This window comes from Chiloscyllium plagiosum, unplaced genomic scaffold, assembly GCF_037043375.1.
Source record: "Chiloscyllium plagiosum isolate Xiang-an unplaced genomic scaffold, Cpla_swu_hap1 HiC_scaffold_14, whole genome shotgun sequence".
In the NCBI taxonomy this organism is placed as follows: domain Eukaryota; kingdom Metazoa; phylum Chordata; class Chondrichthyes; order Orectolobiformes; family Hemiscylliidae; genus Chiloscyllium; species Chiloscyllium plagiosum.
Window position 1 is genome coordinate 54,779,907 of NW_028270152.1, and position 26,855 is coordinate 54,806,761.

General features: G+C 40.3%; 1 protein-coding gene across 2 annotated transcripts in view; it reads right to left on the reverse strand.

Annotated features, from left to right (window-relative positions):
• Nucleotides 1-204: 204 nt before the first annotated feature.
• shq1 (SHQ1, H/ACA ribonucleoprotein assembly factor) overlaps nucleotides 205-26,855 on the reverse strand; it is a 141,110-nt gene continuing 114,459 nt past the window's right edge. For both annotated transcript variants that reach the window (XM_087994454.1, XM_043708353.2), the window contains one exon: nucleotides 205-7,154. In XM_087994454.1, the coding sequence (XP_087850580.1) occupies nucleotides 6,464-7,154 (691 nt within the window). In that variant the 3' untranslated portion in view covers nucleotides 205-6,463. The remainder of the gene's footprint in view (nucleotides 7,155-26,855) is intronic.

Genomic DNA, 26,855 nt, shown 5'->3' on the forward strand with positions numbered 1-26,855 from the left:
AATTTTCCATTTTGCCTCAAGTCATTACCAATCATTGCTGCATCATGGGATGCACACTGAATTACAGATAAAGCACCACAGCACTCTGAGGCTCCAAGTTCACTAACCCGCCTACCAAAACACAGAAATACTTTCTTCTTCCCACACCAGCCCCCAACTCGTGCTGAATGAGTCCACAACATAAACATCAATCCAAATCAAAACTAATTGGAGGTTGCACATATTCGATTCAGCCAGTACAAAGGAGGCACTGATCTGTGTCCTTTTTTTAAAAAAATGACCAGAACTTGGAGTAAAGTGCAGTGATGTTGGTTAGGTCACAATACTACATGGGAATGTACTATAGAAACAAAATAAAGCAAACAAGAAAGTGCATCACATGTTCAGCAGCATGATTATAGGGCCATTACAGTGGAGATATATTTGATATTTAAGATACTGCAATTATTACTGCATTTTAATTGAAGTTTATAAGGTTATGAAGATAAAGGTAATATTTTAAATTAATGATCTAATATCACCATTTCAGACAAGTGGTTGTCAATCTGAATTGTTAATCCTACTCTCCTCTATCTGATCTCTTGAATGCTTCCAACATTTCTTGCTGGAGTTTGATATTTTCAGTTGCAGTGTTCCCATCACCATCTCTTTTTCAGAATCGTGTTTGAATTCTACCTGGTGTGCAGATCCATTGTCAATTAACAGGCTTGCACATCATCAACATTAGCAGTCCCATTGAGAAATTTCCAGAATCAATTACACGCTGAATTTCAGTTTAAATGAATCATCTCCAAACAGATTTGCTTATTGTGATGACACTGCACAATTTATTTTCGGATACACAGTTTGGGAATTGAATCGGCTGGACTCTTTGCTGTTTTTACGTCTTCTGGCCCAGGCCAGTAAAAAATAAACTGTCATATTACATATTTTGAAGAAAGTTCCAACTGATTCTTCAGTGGCTCAGCTCCCAGAGCACAACAGTGCTATATATTGAGGTATTATGCCACTTTGATGCACTCTGCTCCAGAAATGCTGTTGGATTACCTCATGCTGCACCACTGTTGTTGTGGACCAGGTCAGACCCCCTCAAAACATTCCAAGAAAGTAGTCCAGATCCTAACTTTACTAGTTATTTTAAGCAGGTATAACGCGGATATCCCAGGAGTGATGCAGCTGGTCAAGCCACTTAGCTTTAAGCAAAACAGAATTTATTTACAAGATTACCGCATTAAACACACAAAAAAAGAACAGAACACCAAATAGCTTAACCTATCTGAAAACCCAACAGACTATCCAAACAAAATGCTGTACAAGTTTTTTTTTTAAACTTGAAAGCCTTTTTCATGAGGCGGTATCTGTTAGCTATAATCAAATTGGCCTTTTCAGAACCTGTGCCTTTCACCTGAAAAGGACAACATAACCTTGATAAAGGAACAACATCACCTTGATAAAGGAACAACATCATCATAATATGTACAAGAGAAGCTCCAGTTAACTCTAGAAACTATGCCTGATATAAAGCCTGTAGGTATAAAAGGCCAAAATTCACATTAATGGATAAGTATAAAGTGATTTCAATATGCATTATATCATCATGCATTGAACCCAGCAAAGTTTATTCTGTTGTTCAGTAAGACCCTCACAAGATCTTAGTGGAGGTGTGCAGTCAGTTCCAAACACTTCAGAGACTATTTAAGATTTGGATTGTAGACATGAGTGAAGGTGTATATTTAAGAGCAATATTGCCATCCATGCTGTACATCGCTATAAATCTATGATAAATTCAGTCTTCAGTATATGTGAAAACTGGTTTGTTGCTTACATTAATTTGGCAGATTTCTTACTGATTCACCAACAAATACGGATTTCACAAATCTCATAATAAATGGGATTGGGGACTGCTGGCTAACTCAAGAGTATTATTTCTTTTGCTGTGCATTCATTGAGCAACAGACCAGTTTAATGTTTAACTATAATGTTACCAATTATGAGTGTCTTTTGGCATTGTTCCTGTCTTTGAACCAGAAACTCTGGGTTCGAGTCTGATTTACTTGTCAATAATATAGCGTAAAAACAGAAAGTATCAACTTGCAAATTCTTCCAACACATGCCTGAATGGCAAGTGGTGAACGTAGGAAATATTCCTGGTCAGCCATGGGACAGAAGGGAACTGGAGCCTCTACCATCCCTATTCTACCATTCTAGACCATAACGTTTAAGTAAAAGTGTATGTTGCTTAGCAATTCTGACTCCTCGGGGCTGGTTGACTCAGCTGGCTCATGGTTGGCATGGATCAGATTTATGCCAACACCATAGGGTTTGTTACGACACAGGGTAAACCCCTCTGCTGATTTAAACTCAACACACAAAGAAGCTCACCTCACACCGTAACCTGTTAAATTTTGAGAGGCAAAGAACTATCCCATAGGTCCTGCTTAAAGTTAAAATTAACAATTTTATTCTTTAAGTCCAAAAGAGAACATTAAACAACCATTTGCAACTTCTTTCTCTTACACCAACCTTTTACCGCCCACTCCACAATACTGGTCCAATAAAAAAAACCCTAAAAAAAAAAATCACATTTCAGAATCAGTCAGCTTTGTTGACTCTCCTCTGTAGATTTTTCTCTAAGTTGGCTATGGTGTTCTGCTGCACAAATTTCTTATGGACAGGTACCTTTCAGAGAGCCATTTGGCTAGCAGTCTATACTTATTGGTTTTCTAGGCAATTTTCCCCTAACTGTTCAAAATGTCTGGTTTTATACCCTAAAACATTTAATCATTTCATTGGTTTGATGTCATCCAAACATCAAATTTAAATTTGATTGGATTTTAGTATCTGGGGCATAATTTAAACTGATTGGCCGAATTTGAATTTTTTTTGTTCCATGGCAACACAACCCCAGCTATTTGTTTCAACCAAGTGTTACATATTAAAATTGTTCAGCTCACTCTGTGCTTTCAGTCATTCCTTACTAGCTTCCTTTCTCTTAAAAGGTACAGTACACACCTATACCTTCATAACAGGTTTCAGCTCTGTTCTGGGTGGGGTGGATTCAGGACCTGCCTCTTGGAGAGTAACAGGATGTATTCAAGCTAAATGGTGTTGTTGCACAACTCATTAAGTAACTTCACAATGAAAAATAAATTGATTCAGTGTCACTATGTCAGTAAGGAGCTTTGTAAAATTATACAGTTGTGATAACTAGTGGTGGAGCTCATAGCTCTACCGGTCAGACTTGCCTTCAGGCAGAGAATTCAACCAAGCACAAGATTATCAATTACATGCAGCTAAATGGTAAGTAGTATTAAGGGTGGTATGATGGCTCAGTGGTTAGCACTACTGTGTCAGTGCCAGGGAACCAAATTTGATTCCACCCTTTGTGCAAACTCCACACACTGTGGCTTCCTCCCACAGTCCAAGGATGTGTAGGTTAGGTGGATTACCCATGGTAAATTGCCCAGTGTCCAGGATGTACAGGTTAGGTGGATTAGCCATGGAAATTCAGGGTTATAGCGATGGGTTCGGGGTAAGAGTGTGGGTGGGATGCACTTTTGAGGGCAGGTGTGGACTTAATGGACCAAATGGCCTGCTTCCGGACTGTCACGATTCTACGATTATGAAACATATTGACACTCATTTAAATAAGCAGAGATAGCTTATTCCTATCTGCTTTCAAAAATAAGGCAAATAACATGGACATGAAACATGGTAGATCCACCAGATATGAAACAAAGAGTCACAGATCTAACATATACCCATTCAAATCTCTCCATAAGACCTCCCTCCCAAAATTTCCTCAACTTGTCAGAATTTAATTTGGACTTAAAATAATAAAAATGAAGAGTACTGACAAATGGATTGTGCAGAATGACCTCAACTGAGATTATCCATCTATTTGATATGCATTTTTCCCTGTTTGTTACAGGCTTGGGTCAGCTAGAACCTTCAGTCATACTAAAGTGACTTGTGTCCAGTCACTTGTAGTCATAAAGACAGAAACACTTACCTGTGTGTAGCCCCTTTCATGACCTCTGAATATGCCAAAGCTATTTACAATCAATGAATTATTTCTTGACATGTAATTACTGCTATGAAGTGGGAATTTATACCACAGGCAGTTTATATAAAGCAAGGTCAATGTGATAACCATCAGACAGGTTACTTTTGTGATTTGGTTAGAGGATAAAATATTGACCAAATATTATTCTTCTGCTCTGGTACAAGACAGTGCCATGCGAGGTTTTACATCCATATGAGGGGACAGATGGAGCACTGGATTAACATCCCATCCAAGGGACATCTCAAATCAACTATTAAACTGAATGTTGTGCTCAAATCTCTGTTCCAGTCCAGTTCAGAGACAAGAGTGCTAACTGACTGAATCACAGTTAACAATCTATAAAATGACCTTGGGAAGTATTGCCATGCAGTAAAAGTACTATAAATATGCAAGATTTTGTTGTACATTTAACAATACTTGCTGTGTAAATTCAGGAAAATTTCATTTGTGGTTAAAGATCTCCTATATTAAATTCCAACAGTAGTCATTTCTACATTTTTTACTCGTATGAGGTTTCTCCATTTGAAGGTAGTGGAGGCTGGATCTTCGAATTCATTCACAGTTGAGTTAGATATGTTTTTAATAAATAAGACAATCGAAGGGTCCAGATAGGAAAGTGAAGCTAAGATTACAACAAGATCAGCCATGATCTTATTGAATGGTGGAGCAGGTTGAGAGGGCCAAAGGTCCTTTCTACTCTTGCTCCTAAATCCTACGTTCCTATACTTACCAGGTATGGATTTATTAACTGAATGCTATGAAGAATGAATCAGCCACTAAATGGAAAGTAACATGATGTGATCAAGGCAATGTGACTAGTTTGGAAGCTGTTGCACCAACTCAATAACAAATCATACAAAAATAAATTGTTTCAATGGCACCGGCTCTCCAAATGAGCTTTGTAAAAATAAAATTGTGACACCCAGTGTCAGGATGCCAAAATTGCACACATTCCTATTTCAAAATGCAATTTGTCAGGACTCTCAGCCAATTTTTCTGGAGCACGAGAAACAAATTCTTGCATTTTCACGTGTGAACGCTGGCTCTCAAAGGACTCAATAAATCCTATCACATTACCTCAAGGCAAAATTAAGGTGTTCTGAGGGTGTGGGAGCAACTATTTCAGGTTGCAATTTTTTTTTGCATAACATGTAACAGTCTCTATTTCATAAAGGAACACACATCAGTTGCTCCTGAAATACATTTTCCTTGTTTCCAAGCAAACCTTGCGATTATTAAGAGACATCCGGACCTGAAAAGGCAAGAAGCATATTTACTGGATTCCAATATTTCAATGTTTGCAGTTGTTTTCATTCAAGGGATTATACAAATCCATATGAAATATCTCAACAAATCCATAGGTGGGGACAGATATCAGGCAATCTTTGAAGAGAGCGGTTGCTTCTTAGTGCTACTTTAAAATCATTAAAAGGCAGTTAGGACAATCATTAGGTGCCTGATAATTGCTACATCTTTCTGACAGATTTTACAGTGTGTAAATTTGTTTATTTTGAATTTTCATTCTATAATATAGCTCAGTGATTACATTTGCTGGAATTCGAATAGGTACAGCTCAGCCTCATCTTGCTTTGTGCTCTCTCTTTCACAACCTCGTCAATAATGAGTGCTTTCCAGGATCCAGTCAGCTCTGACATTAACTTTAATGAGCATTGCACCTTTCTCAACATCCGAATTTGAGTGACACTATTAGTACAAATGGATTGACTGTTCAGCTCCTGCCCAGCAGTTGCACATTACATTGTAAATTACATTTGCCATTTTACCTACGCTTTTCTCTGTTTTGAAAATTAAGTCTCTCATCATTTAAGCCTCCCTTTTCTCACACTGCATACAATTCCATAGCTAATGAGGCAGCAATCAGCTCACAGGCAATATCCTACATGGGATGTGTTTCTGAGCAAAAGGTGAGTCCATTGACTCAAAACCATATTCTATCAGCCCACAGCACTGTTCTTGGAAGGACATGTTGCCTATTGGGCTGCCACAGACTTACTATCTGATACTGTTTTGATGAACGTTTGCTTGACTTAAAAAAGGCAGCCATAAAATAAACATAAGCTCGATACAATAAGGACTGATGTGATCGAAAGCAAATCTCAACTGTGTCTTAAATTGACTAACACTGGTTAAACTTATCGCATAGTGATTTAATTTAACATCACAACACAATGCAGCAATAAAGGCAATTATGACAATACCTATTATTTTGAAGACACAAGGAATATAGTTTTTGCACAATATCTGGTATAAATGTGCGTAAACACCAAAGCATTTAAGAGCAAATTTTCATTTCTAAAGTGATCTAATAAGTACAATGACCAGCGTCAGCCACTTGCATGTAAATCAGTTTGTTCTTTTCTAGCATGCAAGCTGGACTCATGCCAGGTTTATAAAATCCTCTGTGTTATCAGGATCTGCAACAAGCAGCAGGCAATTCCTCTTAGGAGACACCTCTAAGAAAGTCTGCTGTGAGGTCGTCTGTGAATGCTGATACTGTGCCAAATTCTGAACAGGCAGGCTTGTTGGTCTGTGCTCCGAATTCTCAACAGCAGATTTTTCACAGTGCTCTGAAAACCCCATTGACTGCAACTGATCTGCAACTTCTTCTATCAATCTTCTTGGAGATGATTTGTCAGTGGAAGTCTCTCCCAATGGACAGTTAACTGGATATCCTGTGGCATCCATATGCATAGTTTCATCACCACAGTTCAATTTGATCAAATCCTCTTTAGCTTTGAATTCAGTGACACAGTCAGCCTCTGTTGCATGACACAAAGATTTTCTATCCATTTCCTCAGAAATGCTACACCTAGACAAATCATTTTCACATGAATCAGACTCTCCAGTATCATAGGATGAGCTATTCGATTCCTCAGAGTCATTATCTTTCTGAGTCTCACTTTCTGAAAGGGGTGATTGGAGACCACTCTGCCCTGGCTTGATTTCATTTTCTTCCTCTTGAACTAATAGCGCTGCTTTCTCCAATTCTTCCAGTTCAAAACTTAAATTACTCTTTGTGATTTTTACATTCCGCAGTGTCTCGGCTAAGGATGCAAGCTTCTTTGACCTACAAGAGAAAGGAATACATTTTTTAACTTGCTAATTTATGAACAATTGTGCCATTTTTCAATGCTGTCATATTCTAAACTGCACCATTCACGAATCCTTTAAATAACACTTAATTTTTAATTATTAAATGATCAAAGACAAACACAACATTTGAGCATTATTTCTGCCAACAAGTTTTGAGTCTCTGTGCAGAGCAATTCCGAGTCACATTTAAATAATTTACAGTATTTCTAACTCCAATCACAATGGAGAATGTTATAACGGTGGAAAACAGAATATCCATTATAAAGCCAACAGTGCTTCAACAATTCCAATATGTCAATTCGACATTATGTCGAACCTTTAAACCCATGGATTTCACATGGTTACTTAAGAAGTTTAATCGCTTAGTCTGCTTGTAAAAAAAAATTGCATTAGCTTTACGATGCCCCGGTGACCTACTAGCAGCCACTAATTTTCAGATTTAACTGTCTAGAAACTCATATTTACGCAAACCACGTCAGAGAATTATGGTCAAGCAAAGCCTGTGATAGCAATAACAGGAGCAGCGTCCGATGTGGAAACTTGCGGATCAATAGAAGGACTGTGTCAGCTAATTTCATCCATTCCCTAAAACCATGCAATAAAAACGGAAAAGTGTTAGAGAAACTTTGCAGGCCTAGCAGCCCCTGTGGAGACAGAAACAGAGTTAACACTTCAAATCCAAGATGACTCTCCTTCAGTTCTGAAGAGGGGTCACTCAGGATTCGAAACAAACGGTTTCTCTCACTGTAGATGGTTTTCAGACCTGCTGAGTTTCTTCAACATCTAGTGTTTTTATTTGAGATCTTTAGCATCCATGAAATTGTGAGTTGCTCCTCTCAGTAGTTAACAAATTGCACCATGAGGTATTGATACAAACAAAGCACAAAGCTTTCAAGTTCAATCACAAATATTTGCTCACTAAAGAAAGACAAAGAACTATGGATGGTGGAAATGTGAAGCAAAAATTACTGGAGATATTCAGCAAGTCTGGCAGTATCCGTGCAGAGAAAGTAAAGTTAATATTTCAGATCCAGTGACCCTTCCTCAGCTCATTACTGGACCCGAAACATTACTTTCTCTCTATGGACACTGCCAGATCTGCTGAATTTCTCCAGCAATTTCTGTTTCTTCTTGATTGCAGTCTGAAACACACTCCTTTGGGAAAGGTCTAATTCTGGGGAAAATCAGGAGAATTTAAATGAAAATTTAACATGCATTAGGAAAACTTTACAGGAACAGCATAAAGCCATAACAAACGTGAGAACTGCTTGATTAAGAATGGATATACATGTACAGGTTGCTATGAGGGTTTGTTATCTAAAATATTCATTTATAACATCACAGATAAATATCTTGAACTTTTTTTAAAATAATGCTTTTCAAAGAACACTCGTGAATAGCTGCACAAGTGTTGCATTTGTTAAAAACAAACTTATTTTATGGAGACGCAAAGTCTGAGGTCTCAGAGAGAAGTCATGGGTGTAAAAATAAATGCTTGTTTTTGAACTGACAGCAATAGAAACTGTGACAGGGCAGAAGCAGCAACACCTGTAGCCCTGTCTCTCTTTCACGGAAATCTCACTCATCAAAGCTGCTTGAGGTCTGAAGGCTTTATTACTACAAGCTCAAGGTTCTTCAGAGAGAATTCCAAATCAATGCCACTGTCTTCAAGAAAACAAGAGAATCAGACCAAGCTGCAACTGCAAATTGCCTGTCCTGGGGAGCAGCAACAATGGTAGAAATATCTCTTCTGAAAACCAAAAAGAAACCTCAGGACAATCTGGAAATGATTCATTTTCAGACTGCACTCATTAGATTAGCATCTAATGGAAACAGGCCCTTCGGCCCAACCAGTCCACGCCGACCCTCCGAAGAGCAACCCACCCAGACCCATTCCCCTCTGAGTAATGCACCTAGCACTATGGGCAGTTTAAGATGGCCAATTCACCTGACCTGCACATCTTTGGACTGTGGGAGGAAACCGGAGCACCCGGAGAAAACCCACGCAGACTCGGGGAGAATGTGCAAACTCCACACAGTCGCCCGAGGTTGGAATCGAACCGGGGACCCTGGTGCTGTGAGGCAGCAGTGCTAACCACTGAGCCACCATGCCGCCCCTTTGTCAAGTTTTAACATCTAAAACTTTGTAGATTTTTATTGCACTTTATTCTCACATGGATTGGGAGATGTTTGATGGGAAGTTGGTTGCATGTGCTTTTTTTTTTAAAATGAGTAGGCAGTTGGATACATTTTAAACGTTTTGTTAAAAATCTCTGCAACTTTGCTTGAGTGAGTTTTAGATATAAAACTCTTCACCTGTTAACTTAAAAAAAATCCCTGGCTGGCTTTTCCCTTACACCAAGCACAGGTAAGTATATACAGTATAGCAACATGACTTCCCTTTTAAGTTTGAACTCTGCTGTAACCAGCTCAGGAGTGGGACAAAATTAGAAGTCTGGTCAACCTCATGATGCACAGAAGTAGAATATTTCCAATTTAATTTTTGATTTGTTCAGATTTGATATTCTGAGCTAGTTAGCAAAAATAAAAACAAAATTCGGTGATCACAGGCTGGGAAAGGAAGAGAACAATACATGCTAACCCAGCTCTTGGTACTGATCATTATCAAATTATCCCTGCTGGATACAAACACGAGAATAGTAAATGACGGCATATTCAAGGATTCTGAAGAGGTTGCAAGGAAAGAATGATTAGATGGAATGCATTTGTTATCCATTATTCAGCCTTGCCAAATGTCCTTCCTGTTCTGCCAATGTGTGTCACACTAAAATTGAACTTCACCAGGTGAAAACTCAGAAGCCTTGTACAAATCACACATTTAAATGACTGGTCAGGGTGAAGTATGAGTTCACTGCTGAAAACAATTAATTGCAAAGTTAGCGTTAGTTTTATGATAACATTCTTTATGAATGTATTTACGTTTACATCACATGTAAAGCAGATATATCAATCTTCTATATTACTTATTATTGGGTGGAAACTGCACTTCAGTTGATCACTCCATCCTTGCAGCCTCTTCAATCTCCTTTGACTCTTCAAAGCTCTTGAATCAGTTGTCACTTCACAGGTTTGTGCCCCTTTCTCCCTGTGAAAGCAGCTAAATATTTGGGCAGTATGTTTATCAGGAGGCAGTTTATCAGGTTAATCTTGAAGGCACATCTCACACCTTGGAGTATAGATTGTGTGATGGCTATGGTCATTTACCAAATGAGATGACTTGGTACAAGTCTGACAGATGATGATACAAATCCCACAGCAATTGTTTGAAAGCAATATAAATGGACTGCGAGGAAGCGAGAATGTTTAAGATAACAGCAATGACAAATAGCTATGCTTCTATCATATGGGAGCTGTTTATGCCTCTTAATGCTTGGTCACTATTTTTAGAATAATTTCATTTCCAGGCAGAACCTTTCGATATTAAAAATTCATTAAAAGACCCAAGATGGATCAACATTTCTTGTCTTCTTTAATTTGAATATTTAAAATCACCCGAGCACACTTGTTTTATTTAAATACATAAGTGGACATCTATCCATCAAGTAGAGGGCTCCAAGAATAATAAAATAAGGACGATTAAATATTCTGTTTTACCGTACTTTTCATGAATGGCACTTCAGTTCACCAGTCAATTTTTAAACTTTTCTACACATCTCCACAAAATTAAAACCCACTGAGTTTTAAATTCTACACCATGCCTCTGTGTAGAGGAAAAGGCTCCAACATAGATAGCAACACAAGACAAGCCTGAACTAGAAAGCCTCAGCTACAAAGTCTGTTTATCAAACCAACTGGCACAATATCAAAAGAAACAGGCCCTTTGAGACTCAATACGATCGCCATTCTAATATGATCATGGTTGATCAGATTCTGGCCTTAACTCCACTTCTCCCCGACCAAAAAACTTCATACGCAACCCTCAGGTTCTTGGAGATCAACAATAGCCCAGTTATGGTGATGTGATGGCCTTGTGGTATTATTGCTGGACTGTCAACCCAGATCATGTCTGGCAACCTGTTTTCAAATCCAGTCATGGCAGATGGTGGAATTTGAATTGAATAAAAATAACTGGAATTACAAGTCTAATGATGACCACGACCCATTGTTGATGGTCATAAAAACCCAATCTGGTTCACTAATGTCCTTCTTTTAGGGAAGGAAATTGCCATCCTTACCTCGTCGGGCCTACATATGACTCCTGACCCATGGCAATATGGTTGACTTAACTGCCCTCTGGGCAATTAGGGATGGGCAATAGTTGCTGCCTGATCAGCGATTTCCTCAACCCATGAATGAATTTTAAAAAGCCTCCTTCCAAGCCACAACTATCCCATGATTCTGTGACAAACCTGTCTCAGTCTTGAATATATTCAATGACTCCACCTCCCCTGCTGTCTGGGAAAGGAAATTTCAAACACTAATGAACCTCTGATAGGAGAAATTCCTCCATTTTCATTTTAAAAAGATGACCCCTTGACAATATAGTGTTAACATTAGACAGTAGGTTCGCATTTATTGGATCTGCAAATTCCTTTTCTTATATATTTTCTCTCATCTTATTCTTTCATGTACTCAAAATAATATACAGGCTTCAGGACTGACCCACATTTGGTAGGCCCTGACAGTGCTACTCCATTACGAAGCACGTAAGAGTCGAAGGACTGATTTTCTCCAGCTTCCTGCAAAATAGAATGGTGCATTTACTAATTATCCCCATTCTTCAATCCTTCTCTACTGGAGAGATGTCAGACTCATCAATTTAATATCTATACCCAAAAAAATAGAATTCCCAAAGGAAAGCCTGAGAGCAACCAATATGAGAATGATCTTGCAAATACAGGTACACAACCCTTTATCCTAAATTCCGGAATCTGAAAAGCTCCGAAATCCAAAGTCTTCTCGTGAAGTTTTTTTTCTGTATAACAAGATTGTTTGGGGTGCGAACAGGTGACCCAACTCCACACCCATTCGACCCATGTCACTCAGATGTGACGAGGAGGCATGGCCCAGCACTGGCAGATATCAATTGTGTCTTAGTGTTCGTACTAGTCACGTATGTCTGCTATTCGGTATTTTTTTTATTTCACTGTGAAAATGTCATTTATACTGAAATACGAAAAACAATGGCCCCAAAGATTTCAGATAAGCATTACATATCTGTAGTAGCTAAGGCATTCAGAAGTGCAAGGTTTTAGCCGATTGTACTTTGAGGGCATAACACTGAAAGTGGGCAGTGAAAAGCTACAAGACTGGACACTTCAATTTTGCAAATGACGTAAAATGAGTAACTCACAGAAGGTTGTTACCAAAAACTGAAAGAAGTGGGAATGAAAGGTAAAGCCTCTTTTAGGTTATGGAATTTTGATTGAGGAAATAAAGCAGTAATGAAGCGTTTGTGGTGATACCACACTACGAAGAACCACTGAGTAGACAAAGTGACTACCCAACTATATGGAGACAAATAATTAATGCCTTGTGAGAAAGTACAAGGCTTTATTTTATTCACTAATGGGATATGGATATCACTGGCAAGACAAAGGAAACAGAAGGTGTAGACCATTTAGCCCATTAAGCCTGTTGACAAGATTGTGACTGATCTATAATGCGACAGGTGCGTTCTTGTGCAACCCCACATTATAGAAAAATCATGCTTAGAAACAGTACTTAAAGTGTTGGTGATGTAATCGCATTACAGCCAACACACATCTTAAAAGCTTGCGCTTTAGAAACAGTGTCCCTAATTAGTCAATCACATTACAGTGAATTCACATTAACGAGACACCGATTATAGCAGATCAACCAGCATTTCTACATTTACCTTCTTCCTAAATAGCTTTTAGGATGGTAGGGAGGAGCAGCCATTTTGACCCACTGCGACTGAAATGTAGCTGTGCTGACAGTACTCTGTGGGAGGCAGTTCCAGAATTTTGATCTGGACAGAAATATATTTCCCGTTCAGAATGACAAAAAAAACTTGCCAGTGGCAGTGGTCCGTTCTGCCTTTGTCTTTTGAGGGAATACAAATTGTGGGTTTCAGACATTTGCTTCTGAATGTTTGGTGAATAAATCCAGTACATCGTGCAGACTCAGACTGCTGTCATTGTGCACCGTGGTGGAGGGAATGAAGATTTAAGATGGTGGATAGGATGCTGAATATTACTGATTCTGTCTTGGAGATGATGGAATGTTTTAGAACTTTGATGAGTCATTCATTGCAAAACAGCCAGCCTCAAATTTATCTGAGAGCATCCAAGGCCACCTCCCTGACTACATCATCGGCCCACCATTTCTGATGGATTTGGTCTGGGAATGCAATATGGAAGACACAAATGGTGAGAGACGAGGCAGGATCAGTGGGTGAAAGGTGTGATTAAGCCAATGACAAAATGCTGTTTGTCTATTATGTGGGACACCTCTCCCAGATTTGGCACAACTTCCCAGATGTTCTAAACAACTGGACTGATGTGGCTTTGTTGTGGTCAGTGTTAGACTGAAGCTGAGTGGTCCCTCTAGTTTTTGAGTGTATTCGAGGTTTTGTAGTGGTTTGATGCAATGGAGTTGCTTGCAATATCAAGGCCAGTTAAAAGTCATGGGTCTGATTCTGGAGTCACCCACTGGTCAGACAAGGTGTAGATGATAGACATCCTTACTCCTGGCTTTGGTTTAAATGGCAGGCAGCATTCTGGCCTGAGAAAGTTGTGGGTTCAAGTTCCAATCTGGGATTAGCGAGACTGACATGCCAAAGCAAAACTGCACTGGTGGAGATACCATGTGTGATTGAGATGTCCAATCATAGTCTCACCTGCCCCTTCAGATGGACCGAAAGGATCATACATCACTACTGCGAGGGAGAGGAGAGGACTGATCCCTGGGTTTATGGCCAGCATTCTTCTCCCCCGTCAGTCAATCCCATGAAATCAGATTATCTGATCATGAATACACTGGTATTTGTCAAGCCTGCTGTGGGCAAATTGTCTGCCTTAAGATGGCACAGGGTGTTGGCGGAGGGCTGCTTTTCAGACTGGAAGATTGTGACCAGTGGAGTGCCTCAAGGATCAGTACTGGGTCCACTACTTCTTGTCATTTATGTAAATGATTTGGATATGAGCATAAGAGGTATAGTTAGTAAATTTGCAAATGACACCAAAACTGGAGGTATAGTGCTCAGCGAAGAAGATTACCTTGGATTACAACGGGAGCTTGATAAGATGGGCCAATGGACTGAGGAGTGGCAGATGGAGTTTAATTTAGATAAATGGGAGGTGTTGCATTTCAGAAAAAACAAAACAAATGGTAATGTCCTGGGAGTGTTGCTGAACAAAGAGACCTTGGAGAACAGGTTCATAGCTCCTTCAAAGTAGAGTTGCAGGTAGATAGATTAGTGAACAAGGTATTTGGTATGCTTTCCTTTATTGGTCACAGCACTGAATATATAAGTTGGGAGGTCATGTTGTGGCTGTACAGGATGTTGGTTAGGCCACTGTTGGAATATTGCATGCAATTCTGGTCGCCTTCCTATAGGAAGGATGTTGTGAAACTTGAAAGGGTTCAGAAAAGATTTACAAGGATAGAACATAGAACAATACAGCGCAGAACATGTTGGATGATTTGAGGGAGAGGCTGAATAGGCTGGGGCTGTTTTCCCTGGAGCGTTGGAGGCTGAGGTGTGACCTTATAGAGGTTTACAAAATTATGAGGGGCATGGATAGGATAAATAGACAAAGTCTTTTTCCTGGGGTCAGGTAGTCCAGAACTAGAGGCCATAGGTTTACGGTGAGAAGGGAAAGATACAAAAGGGACATAAGGGGCAACTTTTTCACGCAGAGGGTGGTGTGTGTATGGAATGAATTGCCAGAGGACGTGGTGGAGGCTGGTACAATTACAGCATTTAAAAGGCATCTGAATGGGTATATGAATAGGAAGGGTTTGGAGGGATATGCGCCAAGTGCTGGCAAATGGGACAGGATTAGGTTGGGACATCTGGTCAGCACAGACGAGTTGGTCCGAAGGATTTGTTTCTGTCCTGTACATCTCTATGACTCTAAGCCCAACATTCCAACACTGACAATACTTCAAAAAGTGCTTCATTCATCATAAAGTGTTTTTACTATCTGCTGGCTGCGAAAGACACTAAATAAAAGTACGCTTTTTTCTATATTGCCATTAGACACAGCGCAGTGAAGGTTCAACTCAGTTGATCCTGGCTATACAGAAACTGTTTTACGAGGACAGAATCAGCTCGAACACACCTGAGGAGAACAAGAGACAACTTTATTGAAGCATTTAAGACTCTTAGGGATCTTGACAAGTTAGATGTTGAGAGGTGGTTTTCCCTTGTGAGAGAGGCATAAGCTAGGAGTAAGAGGTCGCCCACTTAAGGTGAGGAAGAATTTGTATGGAATTCTTTACTCTCATGGCTGGGTTAAGAATATTTAAGGTTGATTCAAATAGATTTTTAATCCGTAAGGGTTCTGGGGAAGAGACAAGAAAGTGGAGTTGAGGGTTATCAGATAGCCGTGATCTTATTGAACAGTGGAGCAAACTCAATGGGCTGAATGGTCTACTTCTGCTCTTAGGGGAATAAAAGATCATAAAACCTATGAAAGAACATGAGTGAACCAAATAAATTTCTATAGCAAACCTGCAGCTTGATGTGCACCACTACCGATACCAGTTTTTGTTAATTCTAGATTTCTTTAATTAACTGAACATTAAATTCCCTGCTGTTGTACTGGGCATCCATGTCTCTGGATTATCATTGTACTGTTTCTCTATTGCATTACGAAAAAGAAAAGTAATCATTAATCTCAAACAGTCTTTTGTGCATGTACATTTGTACCGTAGTGAAGAACTGACAACTGCCTATTCAGAATGTCTCATTATTACTTCATTTACTACATTTTAAAATTGGAACCCATTAAAAATCAAAGTGCTGCTAACCTGAAAGTAATGAGTCTTAACCTTGAAAATGCAGGGAATTTTCAAAATCAAATTGCATTCCCAATTAAATGGCAACCAATGTCTGCGCACCATGGCAACCACGCATATTTATTAAGTAGCACAGTTCAATCCTGATAAATACTATAACTAGTTTACTCAGAAAGGTTATACATGAACCAGGACTTTCAAAACTGTAGCTAAAAATAATCCATTTGCAAATCTTTGAACGATGACACATTTTGGATGAATTGCATCGAATGAATATTTAAATGAAAATATTTCACATACAGATTCTTAGAATACTAAACTGGACTGACATGTCCAAATGAATTTTGATTATATTGTACTTCCTGGGAGTTTCCATCCTTTGATATCATGGCGATGGTCTAACAGCTAGATTATTTGCACTCATCTCATTACAGACAACAGCTTCTGGCGACAGCACATGTGCAGTTCAACAAAGTTAGGTACATGCAGTCTGAATTGCCTCCACAAGTTCCATTTTTGCAGCAACTCAATGAGAGACCCAACGGTGACGTTCCTACAGTGGGGTGAAGGTGCACACTCAAAAGGAAGTTAGGGTTCACTCATTTCAGCGTAAGTAGATCGTTCATTGGTGTAGTAAATACTCCAGAGAACCTCCCTGAGGCTGAAAACTTAGCTCTACAAACGTGAAGGTCTGATCCTTCAGATTTCAGCTGGAGACGTTAGAAAAATAAAGTGCACATTTTTCAGATGTTCTCATTGCTTGCTTTATTTCTCCCCTCAATCTCAGCTTTCCTCTTACTTCATTTTGCTTTCTGTACATGATTCAAATCAATAAAATAACATAAGCTCAAGATAAATGGTTAACAGCTGGAACACGTATCTCAATTTAAGTAAAATATAAAATGGTATCTAAACAACAGAAAATGCGGGTACTCTGGTGGTGCACTGGTACAGTCCCTATCTCTGAGCCAGGAGGGCTGAGTTCAAGTCCCATCTGCTCTAGAGAGGGTCATAACTTGCCTGAATAAGTTGACCAAAAAAAAAAACCCAAAATGCTCGATGTATGCGGCATCTGTGAAGGCAGAAGCAGGAGTTTACATTCCAAGTTGCTGGCCCATCGTCAGAACTGGGTCAAACCAGCTCAGCATTTCCATCATCTTCTGTTTTTACTTCAGATTTGTGGCGTTTTGGTTTTATATCACAATGCATATACCTGGGACGCATGGTACTGCTTTAAACAAAAAAAAAGAGCTAGAATAGCAATGCTAAAGAATGTATTATCCAAACACAGAATTGCTCAACATGGGAACGAACAGAGACCTTCAGTATTATCTTAGAACAGAGGCTGGATAAGTGCATTTTCACTCACTTCTTAACATTCCAGGGTCATACCACAAAATAAAAATACTTGTCCTAGTGACCAATATGATCAATTGAAAACCTTTTCTATATCAGTTTTAAGCAAAATAATTTACTCACTAGATTTCTTATAAATACAATTATTTGTTTAATTTAAAAATAAAACGTATTTGATGATGATGATGCAGTAATTGGTTATCACAACAGTCAGTAATATAGAAGAATAAATAGTTAGCCCTCTAAATATCCCCAAATTATATTCACAAACAAACACAGACATTATTTACAGAAGGAGGGGGAAAGCTTTTTCTCTGTAAGGATTGGCTTTCAGAAAAGGAATATTTTGACTAATGGGTTGATCTCCAAGACAAAAGGATAAAATATAAATTATATGCCGGTATATGGCTAGTACAGTGAACTCACTAATCACACACAGTTATCTTGTAGACACAACCTCAACAAATACAATTTTTGATGTGATTTTATTCAATCACTCTTTCAAAAGGACAAAGAGATTTCATCTGGAATTCAACACAAGGGATTTCCTTTCAGGAGTACGATCAGCTGGGCTGCTTGCTCTCAGCGAGTTTCCTCTACCACAGCTAGTTCTTAGCAAGCTTCCCCCCAGCGGATTCAGATAAAACAAGCTTCACAAGTCAGTCACTGTTCAAAACAGCCTCAGCAGGGTCTACAACAAAGCAAGCAGCTATCAACAGTCATGTGATTTAGAGTAAACCTTGTTAAAAATAATCTTCAATGTCCACAGTGAACTCAGTCACCTTTCATAAAGAGACCACAAAAAATTCATTTCCACAGAATCTGAAAGAAATCAATTTTCTACAATCCTTCGAGGCTCAAATCCTCCAAGCAATATTTAGTATAAAGTGGCTTCATAACTATGATCAAACCTGTGACGTGGAGTGCCTTGTTTGGTAGGCCTTGAGGAAAATAGACACTGAAAGGTTAGAATGTTGGAGACTTTATTTTAAAATTCATTCACGGGATGAGGACATCGCTGACTGGGTTGGTGACGATTCGCCGCTGATGATTAGCCACTGCCAGTTCTCCACCAGCGTTTCTCCATTGGGATCGTTTGACCTCTGGAGACTATTTGCCACCGGAAATATATATATGTACTGATTGTTTTCCCCTCCCGCCTATGCTTTCATACTTCTCAGTCCCCTTTATTTATACAACTACATATTGATTAAAAAAAGAGGTAAAATAAATATCATTTTATTGGTTTATATATAAAAATGAATTACAAACTTTAACCAGAAAAAGGAAATATATTTTAAAAATCTCACATTAATATTAAACAATGAAATTTTAGTTCATTTGATAGTTATGCGCTATTCATTTATAAAGATAAAAGCCAAAGCAATTATCATTTTTGCTTTTAAAGCATAATCAGGATCGGTGTTGTATTGACGAGTTGTTCCAACTGCAGCAACAAATCTATGCATACTTTGTGCCAACTGAAAGAAACAGCCCCTAATTCTAACTTCAGGAAAGCATTCTTTCATAGCACTGATAGCTGCCTACTCGAAGTCACAATGGATATACTGTGATCTGGGATTAGGTACCAAGGACTTCACCATTTCAAACATGCATACATACGTTGAACGCTGCTTATTTAGTAGAAGTATATACACTATTGGATGGTCAAAGAAGTAATCGTATAATCATATTTGGTAGGGAATCTTGGATACATCATTTAGCAGAATCGACATGGTTTGTGGATGGTACGTTCAACATACGTGGTGGTCAAAGGGCAGTGGCTAATCGTTGGCGGCGAATCTGCTGTGGTGAATGGTCCCATCCCACGCTGACTAGGCAGCATTTATTGCCCATCCCTAATTGCCCAGGGGGGGCAGTTAAGGGTCAACCACTTTGTCAGGAGTCAGAAGTCATATGTAGGCCATACCAGGTAGGGATGGTAGTTTCCTTCCCTAACGGACATTCGTGAACCGGATGGTTTTTCCAACAATTGGCAATGGATTCATGGTCATGATTAAACTCTTAATTCCAGATATTTACTGAATTCAAATTCCACCATTTACCATGGCAGGATTTGAAGCCAGGTACCAAGAACATCATCAGAGAGTCTGAATTAACAGTCCAGCAACAATACCATTAGGCCATTACCTCCCCATAAACTAGAGAATATTATCCAAACTTCACGAAAAGAGGTGCTTGAAAATGGATTAGGAAGTTGTGAAGCAAGATTTTAAGAAAAAGAGAACAGTGATGCTAGATGCTGAATTGAAATAGTGAAAATGAAAGCAGAAGACTGTAAAGAGTGGAGAAATGAGCAGAAATCCAGCCCTTATGCTGCTCGACAACAAACATGATATGTATTTAATTAATTACTCTAACTGATTCTGATCCTAGAATTTTCAACCTTAATCATTTGAGGTCACATGCTCCCATTGCCAGACTTCCTGTACAGGGCACTAAATTCAAACGCATTTCGAATCATCTTTGAGTTGACACACAAAAGCCTACTGAAGTCTCTGTGCAGCTGTGAGCACTAACAGTGGCTGGTACCATTAGATTACTGCTAACTACAAAAGGCAGTGACTTAAAACAAATCTTAAATTTGAAACTCGAAGGGTCACAAACTATATTGTAATCATAAAAGGAGTTCATTTCTCTGACTGAACAATGACCCATTCCATCACCACCTAACTCCTTTGTAACCTGACTAAAAATGGAGAACAGGCAGCTGATCTGGAGTTGCAGAATAGGAACAGCACAGTGGCTCAGTCATTAGCACTGCTGACTCGCAATGCCAGGGAGACTTAGGTGAATATCTGTGTGGAGTTTGCACATTCTCCCATTGTCTGTGTGGATTTCCCCTGGGTGCTCTGGCTTCCTTCCACAGTCTAAAGATGGGCAGGTTACGTGGATTGGCCATGCTATAGTATACAGAGATGTGCTGGCGAGGTGGATTAGCCAAGGTAAATGTGAGGTTACAGGAATAGATTGGAATGGTCAGTGCAGACTCAATGGGCAGAATGGCTGTTTCTGCATTGTAGGGATTCTATGATCTACATCCTCCTGATTTCTCCACATCAGTTACTGACAAGCTGTGAAAGTGATTCGAGTAATTATCCCTTCAACGTTTCCTCCGCTTCTTTCAACAAGAATGAATCTCGGGTCACTTTAGCAGTTTAATAACCCGTAACAAGGCATAATTGTTTCAAACTATCCCTCATCATTTAATCTTATACATTAATCTCATTTCGATGAATCTAAAATAATAAGTCCAACATTCAAAGTGTAAACAGCTTCTGGCAACTTACAAAGGACATTAGACATCTGAAAACACAAAAAAAACCACAAACTCATTTTTTCTCAACCAAATTAAGGAATTGTAGGTCTCTAAGGAAACATAAGGTATACTCACTCAAGGTATATTCACTATCCGCTACTCAGTACTTGGGAGGTCAACCTGGACTCCATTTTTTAAACCGAATTGACAGGTCACAATGGATAGTTCCGACTTTTGTGGTAGGAGAATTGTAGCATGACAGTGGAAACTCGATTATCCAAATGAGATGGGCGGGCACTATTTTGTTCGGATAATCAATTATTCGGAAAATCGGTTAAATGCCTTTCCTCTGGGGCTCGGTGTTTTAAAGTCTGCTGCACGTTCAGGAGACTGCAGCAGCGCACAGCGGGCGAGACCCCGCCCCCAACCCGCCCAACTCCATGCCAACTCGGTCCAACCCATTCCAATCCCTCCCCAACCCATTCCAATCCCTCCCCCAACCCGGTCCAAACCTGCCCCCACCCCCCAAACCCTGCTCCCAACCCGGTCCAAACCTGCCTCTGCACCCCAAACCCCGCTCCCAACCTGGGAAAAAAAAAACACCTCTCGCCCCCAACCTGGTCCAACCCCCACCCCCCAACACAATGCCCACTTTTGCCCATCTACCCTCGGCTCCTCTCTGGGGCGTCCGGACTGCATACCAACAAGAAAACTGCTGCTGCTGCAGCTGCAGCTGCTTCTGTGGGGCAAGTCTCCAAATAGCACACAGCCACACACACAACTTGTTACTGCAAATCTTTGACAGGTTCCACGCTTGCCCTGCAATGTTGGAGAGATTATTCCTGGGAAGCTGGGGGTGGGGGTGGGGTTAGGGTACACCACTCTGTAGAACTCCAGGGAAAGTGTGGGGAGAGAAGGCAGGAGGTCAGTCATTTGGAGACGGTGCCTGTTTAATCACAGTAAACAAAAGACATGGTCACTGTTGGAAACATGTCTTTGATGTAATGTTTCTATTGGGACCTCGAGATCTGCTTTGGATAATCCGATTTTCAGATAATTGGTATTCGGATAATCGCGTTTCCTCTGTATTTGCATTTTTGTCTTATTCATGGGGAGTCCATGTCCCTCCCTATTCCCCCATGGATAACAAGGATTTGGCTATAGGTTCCCATTATCTGGGCTTATCTCTATGACCAGTCCTCAATAAATGTTGCCCCATTTAATGCTACTACATTTTAAAACTGGGCAGTTGCGGAGACTTGTAACTGTGTTGCGCACTTTGATTCATTTTAACGTTGACGTTTGGCCTCACCATCACCCTCACCCTCTGACTTGCAGCCTCTCTCTCTGTGCCTCGCTTCAATGCCAATGTGACTGGCAAGGAGCCAAAGCAGTTTAAAATATACGCAACCAATTCAAGCAATCCCAGGACGTTTGCACAAACCCTGGAGCTTTTTAAAGAGGTGGAGGGGAGGAGGTTTGCTGAGGGAGGGAGTCCCAGCAAAAGACAGCACAAGCTGGCTGAAAAAGCAGCTGCAAATGGTGGAACAGCAAATCAGAAAGTAGGATAAGATTGGAGAAGCAAGGGCCTATGGTATTTGACAAATTCTGTGCAAGTTTTTTTGTATGTGACTTTTAAAATCAAAACATTATCATTTAGCAATGTAACAATGTAAGTATATAAAACCTTAAGAGGGTATAATGCTTTAAGGTCTTCTTTAAAAAAAAGTCCTACAGAACACTACCTCAGCTTTAACACTGATTCCTATGGGAATCGATGTTTCACTTAAAGTTGTAATTTTCAATCACATCTTTAAACGAGGGCTTACTGCTGTTGGCATTGATGGCAACTGCCAAATAGCACACTTGGATCCTAGTTTGCCATTTTCATACGTGCACAAAACTACTGAACGTTTTACCTCCACTGGATTATCCAGCCTGATAATGGGTAGAAACAAGGCATCCCTCAGAGCAAAGTCATGAGAGTAACCTTTTCATAGTCAGAATAGGAGTTGGGAATGAATGCCCAAGCACTGAATGCCATTACAGAAAGGATCATACTTGGTCTTGAAAATGAGGTAGAAATTTATCTTTTAGGCTATGCCGAGGTATTATCGGTTCTGCTTGACCGCAACAGCATCTTTCCAAGTTTCTCGCCTTGGAACAGAAATATATTTAGACAGCAGCAAATTGGCTGAGTTCACTTGAAGCCAAGAGTGGAGGCGGAGTTAATTTAGACCTTCAGAAGGAAAGGAAAGCTGCATCCCTCCTCGGAAATCTGTTTGAAGGATCTGGTGTCCCACAGAGACCAAGTGGGCATCCAACTCTCCTAACAGGAGGTAAAAGGCAATATTGCAATAATCAAAAACAAAAGGGATACATACCACAAAGAAAGACAAATAAATGTAGCAAGCAAATAGAACAAGATAGTGTCAATCTTGAAGATGTTTCAGTTAATGTCGGCCAACAGCTTAGTGAAGCATGACCAAATGTAAAGTATGACAGAACTTCAGCTGTACATAGCTGGACGTTACAGAAAATACAAATTTTCTGAACACAGTACCTTGCAGCGAAGACCGTGCTAGGTCACGGTTAAATTGATATTAATAGTTACTACATCTGGTTTCTTGCAGCTCTGCTCCAACTCACACCAATCAATCAACTTTTCACCACTTCCTGAAAGCAGCCACCACGACTATAAAACACAAATCAACTGTTTCATTTCCTCTGTTTAAGTCTGGTAACCTACAAGACACAACATATTCATACAGCACAGCCAAGTGACTGCAGCAAACTGACAAAATAATTCACAATCACGGAAAATGAGCACATAGAAATAACAAGAAACTTGATTTATACAAGAACGCGAGCCTGTAAAATCGTAACCTCTCACCAGAGAACATTCCCCCTTGCTTTTTATTTCCCTCTTTTCCTGAAAGCAGTGACCAATACTGGGGTAGAGTTTAATGAACAAGGCACTGAAAGGTTCTTAAGAACTTGAGAGCCATTATTAACCAAGGGAGTCAATGTGAGTGCTGCCAACCTACTTTACTTTTGTGGCTGCAGAAATGTGTCTGCTACTGTCATCAATTAATCTTCACAAAACAAGGGTCATTGTATATAAAACACTGCTCAGTTGGCACATTTATCCCATATATAGTATATATACACACACACACACAGAGGTGAATTGCCTGCATAGCCAAGATTGGTCACAGTATTGAACCAGGATTTGAATCTTGGATCTTGTTGAATTCAATGACTTGGTACTGTACTACTCCCGCTGACAACTACCCCCACCCTCTCCCACTCTACCATGACATGTAAGCACATTTAATGCAAACTCAAAAAGCAAAGCAGCAACAATGTGGAAGACATGTACTACATTGATAAAGCAGAAATTAAAACCATGCTCATTTGAGGCTAACAGCTGTCAGCCTGAGGAGGAGATCAGGAAATGCTAAGCATTGCACCGCAAATAACATCATTGCACTCGGTCACTTGCTAAAACCCTGTACCCTTAACACACCCTCCGTTCCAATTCCAAATTGGATATTTCTGTTGCCTATTAATCAAGAGAGCTGTAATCACTAGCTTGTAACAGCCCAATATTTTAAACTTTCTGTAACAATGGACTAGATGATAGCTTCATCATTCACTCAAGATGCAGGAAATTCTTTAGAAGCTAAAATCTGGATTTCCATTTCATCTGGCAAAGTAGTGGCAAGATCAAATACGAAAGTCATACACAGGGAGTTAAGTTCCCATTCATTCACAGGATGTGGGAGTCACTAGCTAGGCTAACATTTGCTGCCCGTCTCGAACTGCCCTAAGGAAGGTGGTTGCGAGCTGCTGTAGTCAAATGTAATGCAAGTACCCCCACAGTATTGTCAGGAAATGAGTTCCAGTTACTTAACCCAGTGACAGCGAGGGAACGGTAACGTAGTTCCAAGTCAGGATGATGTGTGTCCTCAAAGGGCAGTAACATGTATTGACGTCCCCAAGCATGTTAACCTAGCCTTTGAGGAGATAGAGGCTATGGGTTTGGAAAGTACTGTTGAAGCAGCCTTTGTGGGCTTCTACAGAACATCTTGTAAATGGTACACCCTGTAGCCCCTGAACATCAGCAGCGGAGGGAATGAATGGTTAAGGTGGTGGATGGGTGCCAAAACAATTGGCTGCTTTGTCCTGGATGCTGCTGAGCTTCTGACTGTTCTTGGCATTCCACCCATCTAAGCAAGTTGCAATTCCATCTTGTGTCTTTGTAGATGGTGGTGAGTTCTCACAGCAGAATTCTTTATTTTTGCAGCCACAGTATTTATACGGCCAGTCCAATTCGGTTTCGGGTCAATGGTAATCTTCCATCCCACCCCCAGACTGTAGGTAGTGAGGCATTCACATGGTAATACAGTTGAATGCCAAAGAAAGAGGGTTAGATTGTCTTTGTGCTGGCAGAGCCATTGCCTGGCACTTGTGCAACATGATACCTGCCTCCTATCAGATAAACCCCGAATGTTGTCTCAATCGTGCAGCATCTGTGTCACAAATGGCGTTGAACCATGCGGAATTATCAGCAAAAATCCACTATCATGTTGTCGTCAGGACGGAAACAACAAAAGATGCGAGGGTTTAAGGCAATACCCTGAGAAACTCCTGCAGTATTGTCCTGGAACTAACATAACTGACCTCTGCCAACCATCTTCCTTAGTGTTACCATATGACCCCAACCAGTATACAGCCCCCACCCATCCCATTAACTCTAGTTTTAAGAGGATTCCTTGATACCATACTCAGGCAAATGCTACCTTGACATCAAAGACAAGCATTCTCACCTCACCTCAGGAATTCAATTTTTTAGCCATACTTGGACTTAGACTGTAATGAAATCAGGAGCTGAGTGGTCCTGGTGGAACCCAAACCAAGCAGAGAGCAGATTCCTGTTGTGTAATTAATAGCACATAACTGGGTAATTTTCTAAGTTGCTGGGCAGATGCCAGTGTTGTAGCTGTACTGAAATAGCTTAGCAAGGGCCATGCCTAATTCTGGAGTATATCTTTAATACTATCGCTGGAATGTTGTCAGGGCCATAGCCAGTGCCTTTAGCTGCTTCTTGGTACCACGTGCAGTGAATCAAATTGGTTGAAGACTGGTGCCTGTGATGAAGGCCATGATGGATTACCCACTCTGCACTTCTGGCTGAAGATGTTGGCAAACATTTTAGCCCCAGCTTTTGCACTGATATGCTGGGTTCTCCCATCAGTTGGGACGGGGTAATTTGTAAAGCCTCCTCCTCCAGCGAGTGGTTTGACTACCCACCACTGTTCATGACTGGATGTGACAGGATTGGAGAGCTTAGATCTGATCTGTTGGTTGAGAGATTGCACAGCTGTTTATTACTTGCATGCTAAACAGCCAAAGCAGAATGCATCCTTGGTGATTTTTAGCGATGCAGGGTGCAGCTCCTGGCATTTTCTGTTGTTATCCTCATTGAACCAGGGTTGGCCTCTTGGTTATGGTAGAATGGGGGCTATGCCAGGCCAAGAGGTCACAGTACGTAGGCGAAAATAATTCTGTTGTTAATAGCCCACAGTGCCCCATGGATCCTCATTCTAGAGTTGTTGGATCTGTTCCAAGTCTATGCCATTTAGTACAGTGATAGTGTCAGACACAATAGAAAATATCCTCAGGGTGAAGATGGAGCTCCAGCTTCACAAAAGAAATGTGTGCTGGTCACGTACACCTCCACAACAATACTTGGAGGTCAAGCAAGATTTTCTTCTTGTTGGTCCCCTCAACAACTGCCACAGTCTGACAGTTATATCCGTTAGGACGCAGCCAGCTTCGTGAGGTGTGGTGCTACCGAGCTATTATTGTCGATGGACCTTGAAGAACCCCATTCATCGAGTATATTCTGTGTACTTCCCACCCTCCGTGCTTCTTCCAACTAGTATTCGACACAGACGTGGACTGAAGACAAAGGAAGGGGTAATCAGCAGGTGGCTTCCTTGCTCAAGAAGCCTCAATGATCCCAGGGCCCAGGCCCAGCTGACTTCCAGGGTAATTCCTTCCCAACTGTATACCATTCTGCTG